This window comes from Octodon degus, unplaced genomic scaffold, assembly GCF_000260255.1.
Source record: "Octodon degus isolate 3935 unplaced genomic scaffold, OctDeg1.0 scaffold00010, whole genome shotgun sequence".
Classification (NCBI taxonomy): domain Eukaryota; kingdom Metazoa; phylum Chordata; class Mammalia; order Rodentia; family Octodontidae; genus Octodon; species Octodon degus.
This window is the reverse complement of record NW_004524586.1, coordinates 25,595,187-25,605,800: the sequence shown is the minus strand read 5'-3', so window position 1 is coordinate 25,605,800 and position 10,614 is coordinate 25,595,187. Positions and strand designations below refer to the sequence as shown.

General features: G+C 45.1%; 1 protein-coding gene and 1 pseudogene across 3 annotated transcripts in view; both read left to right on the top strand.

Moving 5' to 3' along the window:
- The window catches only part of LOC111815024, a 13,037-nt pseudogene extending 11,988 nt beyond the window's left edge, over positions 1–1,049 (top strand).
- Positions 1,050–2,128: 1,079 nt separating this feature from the next.
- Fam45a (family with sequence similarity 45 member A) overlaps positions 2,129–10,614 on the top strand; it is a 27,177-nt gene continuing 18,691 nt past the window's right edge. Inside the window, exons 1-2 of one of the 3 annotated variants that reach the window (XM_004625632.2) lie at positions 2,129–2,218; positions 7,570–7,766. In XM_004625632.2, coding sequence (XP_004625689.1) covers positions 2,164–2,218; positions 7,570–7,766 — 252 coding nt within the window. In that variant the 5' untranslated portion in view covers positions 2,129–2,163. Of the gene's footprint in view, positions 2,219–7,549; positions 7,767–10,614 lie in introns of those variants that run through there. The other 2 variants (XM_023709106.1, XM_023709107.1) reach the window with 2 other exon arrangements.

Sequence of the window (10,614 nt, the reverse complement as noted above, 5' to 3'; positions counted from 1 at the left end):
GACCGCGGTTCAATCCCCAGCACCACATGCCAGCCAGCCCCGCCCCCTGGTGGGCTGAGCTGGCCACACACACACACACACACACACACACACACACAGACACAATAAATAAATAAATAAATAAAATTTAAAAAAAAAGATTAGTATTAGATACAACCCTGTTCATTCATTATCAAGTGTACATGTGTATTATTTGTGCCTTGTGTTTGTACTTCGGTCATTCAGCAGTATGTCTCCAGTACATTTGTTTACATAGGTATTTACCTCACCTCCAAAGGCCTGTCTGGGTATTTATAAATAATTATAATTTATATTATCATTTATTTTATTTAAAAAAAATTTTTTTTAAATTTTATTTATTTATGTGTGTGTGTGTGTGTGTGTGTGTGGCCAGCTCAGCCCACCAGGGGTCGGGGCTGGCTGGCATGTGGTGCTGGGGGATCCAACCGCGGTCCCTGTACTTTGCTAAGCTTGTTGTAAGTAGGTGCTTTAGACCACTGAGCCATCTCACCAGCCCCATCATTTATTTTACGTATTAAAAAATTAGGGGTTCCAGGAGGGGCCAGGACCGCGGGCGGTCTGGGGGCGGAGGCGCAGCACAAGGCTAAGGCATCCTTGGGTCAGCCTAGCACGTCATGTGCCCCAGCCTAGCACATCAGGGACCCCTGCAGGGCTGCTGGCACGAGGGGGCTAGAGGTCACATGGACAGCTCCGCAAGGGTGACCCTCGCCTTCCACTCTAGGAGTCGCCGCTTTCCTCAAGAACACCTGGGCCCAGAGCCAGTGCTGGTCGTGTCCTTCGCTATTGGGGGCCTTGCTATAATAATGCCCCCTATCAGTCCCTACACCAAATACTCCAGCACGATGAACCAGGCCATGCCCTACAACTACCCAGGCCCCGTCCGAGATGACGGGAACATGCCTGAGGTGCCCAGCCACCTCCAGGCTGCCCAGGGCCCCAGCTTGGAGTGGCTGAAGAACTTGTGAGCACCTCTGTAATGGACAGGGAAGTGGACCCCTGCCCTGTCCCCAAATAAAAATGTAAAAGCCAAAAATAAATAAATAAATAAATAAATGCTATGTAATTGTATATCAACATTATTATTTTATAACTCAACATAGCCATCATGTGTTGCAATGGATGTACTTTATTTCTATTTATTTGTTTATTTATTTAATGTATTTAGTACATGGTCTACAGGGTCTCACTACACAGATCAGACTCGTGGTGATCTTCCTGTTTTCAGCCTCCCAAGTGCTGGGATTACAGGGGATCACCGGTGCCCAGTCTCATTTGCCCTCTCAGCGCATTCCTGAGGTAGGTCCAGCACTGCAGGCTGGGGATCAAACTCCGACCCCTACGTCTACCAAAGCAGGCGCTTTAATCTGCTGAGCTATCTCTTCCCAGCCCCTTCACTGACAATCTTGACGGGAGCTTATTTTTGTGGTAGGGCTTATATTATGAGCATCCTTAAAAAGCATAGTAGGGTTTATTTTCTGGCTAGGTCTCATTTTCGAGGAAATAGGGTAACATCCTGCAGGGTTCTCTTGTTTTCATGGAGTTTGTCATTGTGAGCTGTTCTAGTATTGTTTATATTTGACATGACAACTGTCCCTCTCTTCTACTGGAATGTTCTCTTATTTTATTTTTTATTTTTAGAATGTTCTCCCTTGATCAACTGTGGCCAATACATATTAAATACTCAGTTAATTTTCTAGATACGATTTTTTTTTTCCTTTTTTGTTTTATTCCATTTTGGAATGCCTGAATGGAGACCTCAGATTCCAGGAACTAAGGACTATGCTCTTCTGAGCCAGACTGGGGAGGGGTGGGGACAGAATGAGGAAATAAAAAAAGGAAATTGGAGTGGATTGAGAAAGAGAGTGAAGAATCGGATTAGAGAAATTGCAGTCTTGGAATAAAGTCTTGGATTTGTCTTGCGAACGAGGTTTCAGAGCGAGCAGCCACCAGTTTGAATCTAGTGGAGCAGCCATTGGAGGAAGTCTGGAGAGGGGGGCGGGGCCTCCAGTGAATGGGGCGGGACTTGACGATGGGCGTGGTCCGAGGAGGACCGAATAGGGTGGAGGGTGGGCTCGACGTGGGCGGGGCCTTCGGAGGGCGGGGCCTGAGGGCAGGGGCTGAAGCTGCGCGCGGCGGCGGAAGATGGCTGCGGCTGAGGCGGCGGACACTCAGCTGTTGCTCGGCGTGGGGCTGATCGGTGAGAACGCAGGCGCCTTGCCCTCCAGGGCCGCACCCAGTTCCGCCTCCGCACCTCCTGGGTCCTGGGCTCAGTCTGCGTGCTGAGGCGGCGCCCTCGGTGTGGGCCCTGGGCTGGGGGCGGCGGGCTGGCCTCCTGCGCTGGGACCCGCCCGCCGCCTGGTCGGTCCTGCCGCGGTCGCGCCTGGGGCCTGCCCGGCCAGAGGCAGACGAGGCCGACCGAAGCGCGGGGCTGCCCGGCGGGACCCCGAGGTCCCGGTGCCGGGGCTTCGGCGACTGCGCAGGCCTGGCTGGTCGGCTAGGGATCCGAACCGGGTCCCTCCGGGCCGGAGCGCTGGGAATCCGCGTGACCGCTCGGCGGGCTGGGCTGCGGCGCGTGGTGCACGGTTATCCCCCGCTGACCGCTTCCCGAGTGGGTGGGTGGGTGGAGTGCGTTGGAGGCCCAGGGTGTCATTTGTTCAGGACACATGGGAGGACGTGGCCGAGCCAGGATTGGAACCCCGGCAACCTAGCTTCTAACCCTAACCATGCTCCTTCGTGCTAAAATCGAGCTCTGGAGTTCCTGCATAATCAACACTTGGGACCTGGTTCGTGTGGACGAATTCATGGGTGGGAAGTTCGTTGGGAGCTTCAGGCATCCCGGAGTGTGTGCGTGAGCCGAGTGCGGTGCTTCGGGGGTGGGTGGATGTTTCGAAGAACCGTTTGTCCCTAGGTGACAGGAAGCACCCGGTTGCCTGAATGAATGAACGTCTGTCGGTTCCCTTTCAAAAATCGTTACTCTCGAGATTTTAACACACTCCCAAACAGTCTGTCCCCTAAATGAACAGGCACATTGCTTAGGCTTAGTAAAACTGGAGAGTTATGCTAATCATTTTTCAGTGCCTCAGAGTGCATTTATATAGAAGAGGCTTTCTGTATGCATTTCTAAAGTGATTAAAAAAAAACACTGCATGCAAATCAAAGCCTAAGTACATCAGGCATCTTAGTTTTACCAGAGGTACTTTTCAAATTAAAGCGTAGTTAAAAAACTCTGATCTTAGTAACAGCAAAGAAAAAGATGACTTATTGTATTTTTAATTCAGTGATATATGCGCACAGCCTGCCCTGAGGGCGCGCCGGGCAGAGCATGTGGTGCCAGACTGAACCACAGGCCCCCGAGCTTGCCTAAGCAGGCACTTTAGAACGCTGAGCTGTCTCGCCTGCACTTATTTTTCATATTAGTTTTTTTCTTTTTCAAATGGATGTGCATTTAGAAAGGACTTGCCTCAAATGAGGAGGGAGTGACACATCTGTAGGTCTAGCTACGTTGAAGGCTGAGGCAGGAGCTTGAGTCTAGAAGTTAGGCCCTGTAGTTTGGAGACAGCCTGGGCAACATAGTCAGATCTCTCTCTCTCTCTCTCTCTCTCTCTCTCTCTCTCTCTCTCTCTCTCTCTCTTAACAGAACCAGGGATTGCACTCAGGCCCTTGTACTTGCCAGGCAAGCGCTTATTCTACTGAGCCATTTCCCGGGCCCTAGATCTCTTATTTCCTAGAAAATAAAATAAAACAAAAAAGAGGGGGGCTGGGGAGATAGCTCAGTAGAATGAGCGTTTGCTTGGCAAGTGCAAGGACCTGAGTTCAATCCCTGGTTCTGCCAAGAAAAAAAAAAAAAAGGTGGTGGTGGGAGAATTGGGCATAGTGACACACACATGTAGTCAGGAGGCTGAGGCAGGAGAATCAATTCAAAGCCAGCCTGGGCTGCAGAGTGAGTTCAAGGGCAGGCTGAACTACAGAGCAAGAACCTGTCTTAAAAAAAAAAAAAAAAAAAAAGAGAGACTGGGAGGGCCCATATCTCATGCATATCTTGTATGAAACAAGGAGGACCAGTTGATAATCCCTGAAGCTCAGGGAATTCACTTTATTATTTTCTTTTTTTTTTTTTTAATTTATTTGTGTGTGTGTGGCCAGCTCAGCCCAGCAGGGGTTTGAACGCGGGGGATTGAACGCGGTCCCTGTGCTTTGTTTTTTTATTTTATTTTTTTATAAATTCATTGATTTATTTATTTATTTGTGTGTGTGTGTGTGTGTGTGTGTGGCCAGCTCAGCCCACCAGGGGGCAGGGCTGGCTGGCATGTGGTGCTGGGGGATTGAACCGCGGTCCCTGTGCTTTGCTAAACTTGTTCTAAGTAGGTGCTTTAGACCACTGAGCCATCTCACCAGCCCTCACTTTATTATTTTCTCTACTTTATATATGATTGATAGTTTCCATAATAGAAGATCCTTTTTTAGTTTTTTTTTTTTTTTTTGGTGGAACCAGGGATTGAACTCAGGCCCTTGCGCTTGCCAGGGAAGCACTTATTCCACTGAGCCATCTCCCCGGCCTTTTTTTTGTTTGTTTGTTTTTTGAATGTATTTAGTACAGGGTCTCACTACACAGATCAGTCTTGTGATCCTTCCTGTTTTTTAGCCTTCCAAGTGCTGGGATTACAGGTGCGCAGCACCACGCCCAGTCTCAGTCACCGGTTCTGTGCAGGCCAGGGATCACTTTAATCTGTTGAGCTATCTGGCTGGCCTGAGGAGGAGGTTTTTGAGACAGAGACTGGCTGTGTATTTCAGGCTGGCCTTGACCTTACTATGTAATCTTGGCTGATCTCAAACTGAACTTCTGGCAGGCAGTCCTCCCACCTCAGATTCCAAATGCTTAGATTTGATTGTATTTTAGAGAAGGGTCTACAGGGTGTTCAGGGTCTCACTACTAGATGGGACTTGTAGTGATCCACCTGTTTACAACTTCCCAAGAGCTGGGATTACAGGCTTGTGCCATCAAGCTCAATCTCAGCGTGCCCTGGGGACAGGGTCGGCATGGCAGATCCAGAAATCAAACTCCTGGTGGCCCTTTAATCTGCTGAGATATTTGGCCCACCCAAAGTGCTTAGTTTATAAGCCTGAGCTACCATACATGCTTTAAAAAGAGTGTTTTTGGCCAGAGAGATGGCTCAGAAGAATAGGTGCTTTCCTGGCAAGTGCAAGGGCCTGAGATCAATCCCCGGTACTGTAAAACAAAACCATAAAAAGAGTTTTTAAGAAATCTGTAGGTAGGGGCCAGGGAGATGGCTAAGTGGAATAAGTACTTCCCTGGCAAGCACAAAGTTTGAGTACAATCCCTGGTTACACACACACACACACACACACACAAATCTGTAGGTAAAAGATTGAATTTTTACCACTACATATTCAGTAGATGCTACTGTAAAATTTTTGGCTCTTCTGGTGCTGTCTTTTCTTTTTTGGGGGGAGGGTACCGGGGATTGAACTCGGCCTTGTGCCTGCCAGGCAAGCACTTATTCTACTGAGCTATCTTTATCTTCCTGGCCCCCTGGTGCTGTTTTTTCTAAATTAAAAGAAAAATTATTTTTTTATGCTGCTGAGCTGTCTCCCTGGCCCTTAAGAAAAATTATTCATAGTGCTAGAATTGAAACTAGGGCTTTATGCATTCCAGGCAAGTGCTCTACTACTGAGCTATACCCTCAGTCCCTCAAGGTTTTTTTTTTTTCTTTTGACTGGCTTAGCCTGCTCTAAGAGTAGGGCTGGTGCGGCATGTGGTGCCAGGAATCAAACCGTAGTCCCTGTGCCCGCCTAAGCTTGCCTAAGCAGGCGCTTTAGATCGCTGAGCTATCTGGCTGACCCAGTGAAATATAGCATTACAACTTCTTTTGGAGAGGTGGTCCTGAATTCAGGACCTTGTTCTTGTCAGTTAGGTACTTATTCTACTGAGCTATCTCCCTGGCTCAAGATTTTGTTATTAGCAAAATTCCTTTTTTGTATATAAGGTATTTGATGATAAAGGCATGCATATGATTGGATAACCTTTATGATTGAAAAAGCTTTTTTCACATGCCTGTAATTTCAGCTCTTAGGATGTTGAAATAAGTGAGTTCAAGGTCATCTACAGGATGCCTCCTCATAGAAGGATCACTGTAAGTCCGATCTGTGTAGTGAGACCCTGTACTAAATATATATGTGTGTGTGTGTGTGTGTGTATGTGTATATATATATATATATATATATTTTTTTTTTTTTTTTTTTTTAAGAGTCAGGGATACAATTCAGTGGTAGGGAGCTTGCCTAATTCATCTGAAGCCCTAGCTTTATCCCCAATGGAACAAAACACATTTTCAAATACAGAATTTGTACAATTGATATGTAACATGATTTGAAATTGTACTATCTTCTTCATTTACTGTTTTTCAAATACTTTTTGGTTTGGTTTGTGGTGTTGAGGATGGAACCCAGGGCCTCTTGTACATGTCAGCAAGTGCTGTTCCATTGTCCTACATCCCTAGCCTGCTCATTTTTCTTAATCAACCTTTATATATATATATATATTTGTTAGATTCTTCCAACTAAATAAAACTAAGCGTGTGGGAGGAGATAGGGAAGCACCGTACAGATAACTGAAGCTTACGTTTCAGTTAAATTTTAGCTCTGTGGCTGGTGCGGCTGCATGGAAAGAAAGGAACCCTTCTCCTGCATTGTTGGTGGGAAGGTAAACTAGTAAAGCCACTGTGGAAATCAGCATGGAAATGCCTCAGAAAACCAAAAGGAGAAATCCTGATTGGTCCAGCAACTCACCTCAGAATCTTCCCAAAAGATTTGAAGACTTCGTATTAGAGTAATACTTGCCTGCCCATGTGTATTGCAGCACAAATCCTAAAAGCTAAATCTTAGAAGCAGTCTGTATTTCCATCAACACATGAAAGCCATAAAAAAGGATAAATTCACATCATTTGAGGGAAAATGGGAGCAGTTTAAGATCATAATGTTTAATGAAATAAATCAGACAGAGAAGCTTAAATGGTTTCTCTTAAATGAGAAACCCAAGGTGTAAATACAAAATAAGGGTTGGGGACATGGCTCAGTGGAATAAGTGCTTCCCTGGCAAGCGCAAGGGCCTGAGTTCAATCCCTGGTTCTGGAAATAAATAAATAAATAAATAAATAGTTAATAGGAAACAGGAGATGGCTTTTTTTGCAAATAGGAAGGGGACCAAGAGATGGGGGACAATAGGGGAGATAAAAAGAGTTAAGACATGTACATGTACCCACTCACAATAAATGTAGTCCATATGTACTGCAAACACATACTAACACAATTTTCAAAATAGTTTCATTCATAGCTTGTTATGAAAAGCTTTTTATTCAATGGTGTAATATTCAACATCATGAATTTGCTGGGATTTGGGGTCTCAAGTTCTCTTGGTTGCTTTGTAAAATGAGGTATTAAACTGATTCCATTAAGTACTTCTAAGTAACCAATCAATTCACTTCCTTGCTGCTGTTTGACATTCTCACAGTGACCATCTTTCCACCGTAGAAAAGGACACAAATGGAGAAGTACTGTGGGTGTGGTGTTATCCTTCCACGACAGCCACATTAAGGACTCTGCTGCTCAGAAAATGCTGCCTTATGGATGAAAACAAACCTCTCCATCCCTTTGTCTTTGGTCAGTACAGAAGAACATGGTTTTATATCACAACAGTTGAAGTTCCGGATTCTTCAGTTTTGAAAAAGGTATGAGTGCTTTAAAGTAAAAAATAAAAAATAAAGATTATTTCAGTAGCTCTTAGTGTTAGACCTTATTCACAGAACACATTGGAAAAATTTAACTGTTCTGTTCACTAGGAATATTTTCCTTCACACAGCTGTCTCGTCTGTGCTGGAACTGTCTGTCATAGCTGAGCAGGGGGGCCTGTACCTGTAATCCCAGCCACTGGGTTTTGTTTCAGACCCCAGGCAATCTGTGAGATCTTGTCTCAAAATCAAACGGGCTGGGGATGTAGCTCACTGGTGGAGTGCTCTTGGGTTCAATCCATTAGTCCCTCACGCCAGGTAATTATTAGTCTTGATAGAGCAGTGAGCAGTACAGGAATGCATGGTCCCTTCCCTTTATTATAGTGTGAAGAGAAATTTAATTTCAAAGCCATGACTTTGATTAAAAGTGGAAAAAAGGGGTCAGGGAGATAGCTCAGTAAATAAGTGCTTGCCTGGCAAGTGCAAGGGCCTGAGTTCAATCCCTGTTTCTGCCAAAAAAAAAAAAAAAAAAAAAAAAGTGGAAAAAAGCAGTTGTGGAGGGTGGCACACACCTGTAATCCTAGCACTCAGGATCCTGAGGCAGAAAGATCGCCATGAGTTTCAGGGCCAGCCTCAACTAAATAGACCCATCTCAAAGAAAAACACAAACTAACAAAAAAATGAAGTTGATAGAAACACTTTTCCACAATTAAAAAACTATTTTAGAGGGTATAATCTTTGGCAGATTTTAAGAATTTTGCTTTCATTTGCTTATAGGTGGATTTTTTTTTTTCTCCGCATGCCTTCAGGGCAGGTTTGGCTGGCTGGAGTTGTGGGGATGAACCACAGCAAGCTGAGCCTGGCTGCTTCTTGGAGCAGCCACTTAAAGAGCTGAGCTACGGGGCAGGCCCCCCATTTGCTTATAGGTGATAAAATGGTGTTAAAAATTAGGTCAGTAGAATAAGTGCTTGCCTAGCAAGCATAAGGGTCTAAGTTTAATCCCCAGTTCTGGAAAAAAGAAGAGGTGTAATTAAGTAAATTTACAAATGAAGTAGGTTGTTTTTTTTTTTTTTTGGTGGAACTGGGGATTGAACTCAGATCCTTGTGTTTGCCAGTCAAGCGCTTATCCTACTGAGCCATCTCCCTGGCCCCTAAATGAAGTAGGTTTTAACAGTGTTTTATTGATCTGAATAGTATCAGTGGGAGAAAGTTCCTTATGTGGCTATCCTGTACTTTCTTGGCGCCAAGCAGGCAGATTTTTCCAAAGGAAAGAGTGTTAGAATAAAGTGCCTGAAAGGCTGGAGAGACGGCTCAGCGGAATAAGCGCTTCCCTGGCAAGCGCAAGGGCCTGAGTTCAATCCCTGGTTCTGCAAAAAAAAAAAAAAAAAAAAAAAAAGTGGAAAAAAGCAGTTGTGGAGGGTGGCACACACCTGTAATCCTAGCACTCAGGATCCTGAGGCAGAAAGATCGCCATGAGTTTCAGGGCCAGCCTCAACTAAATAGACCCATCTCAAAGAAAAACACAAACTAACAAAAAAATGAAGTTGATAGAAACACTTTTCCACAATTAAAAAACTATTTTAGAGGGTATAATCTTTGGCAGATTTTAAGAATTTTGCTTTCATTTGCTTATAGGTGGATTTTTTTTTTTCTCCGCATGCCTTCAGGGCAGGTTTGGCTGGCTGGAGTTGTGGGGATGAACCACAGCAAGCTGAGCCTGGCTGCTTCTTGGAGCAGCCACTTAAAGAGCTGAGCTACGGGGCAGGCCCCCCATTTGCTTATAGGTGATAAAATGGTGTTAAAAATTAGGTCAGTAGAATAAGTGCTTGCCTAGCAAGCATAAGGGTCTAAGTTTAATCCCCAGTTCTGGAAAAAAGAAGAGGTGTAATTAAGTAAATTTACAAATGAAGTAGGTTGTTTTTTTTTTTTTTTGGTGGAACTGGGGATTGAACTCAGATCCTTGTGTTTGCCAGTCAAGCGCTTATCCTACTGAGCCATCTCCCTGGCCCCTAAATGAAGTAGGTTTTAACAGTGTTTTATTGATCTGAATAGTATCAGTGGGAGAAAGTTCCTTATGTGGCTATCCTGTACTTTCTTGGCGCCAAGCAGGCAGATTTTTCCAAAGGAAAGAGTGTTAGAATAAAGTGCCTGAAAGGCTGGAGAGACGGCTCAGCGGAATAAGCGCTTCCCTGGCAAGCGCAAGGGCCTGAGTTCAATCCCCGGTTCTGCCAAAAAAAAAAAAAAAAAAAAAGAACAAAATACCTGAGCCTCTTCCACAGATGTAGGGGACTTCTTTCTCCTTTCTCAAGTTTAGGCTTTAGGCTCTTAGTCACAGTGATACTGTATGCAGCATGTCCAGAATACCAATTTAACACTTTGGTTTTTAGGGTTTTTTTTTCCCTCTTTCCTCAGGATTGAACCTAGGACCTCCCCACTGAGCTGCATCCTCAGCTCTCTCCCCTCCTTTTCTGTTCATTTTGTGTTTTGAGCCAGGATCTTACTGATTCACCAAGTTGCTTGGCCAGGCCAAAGCTATGACCCTTCTGCCTCAGCTTCCCAGAATGCTGTGCAACCACACTCATCACTGAAGTCTCGTGGATTTATTTCATGGTTTACATTCCAGATTGCCACATTACAGCATCATCAACATCACATCTGGTTTTCAGAGTTGAAAACCGCAAAATTAGTTCTATACTTTATTTTTAAAATGTTTTTGTGGGGCTGGCGAGATGGCTCAGTGGTCTGAAGCACCTACTTGGAACAAGCTTGGCAAAGCACAGAGACTGCGGTTCGATCCCCCAGCACCACATGCCAGCCAGCCCCGCCCCCTGGTGGGCTGAGCTGGCCA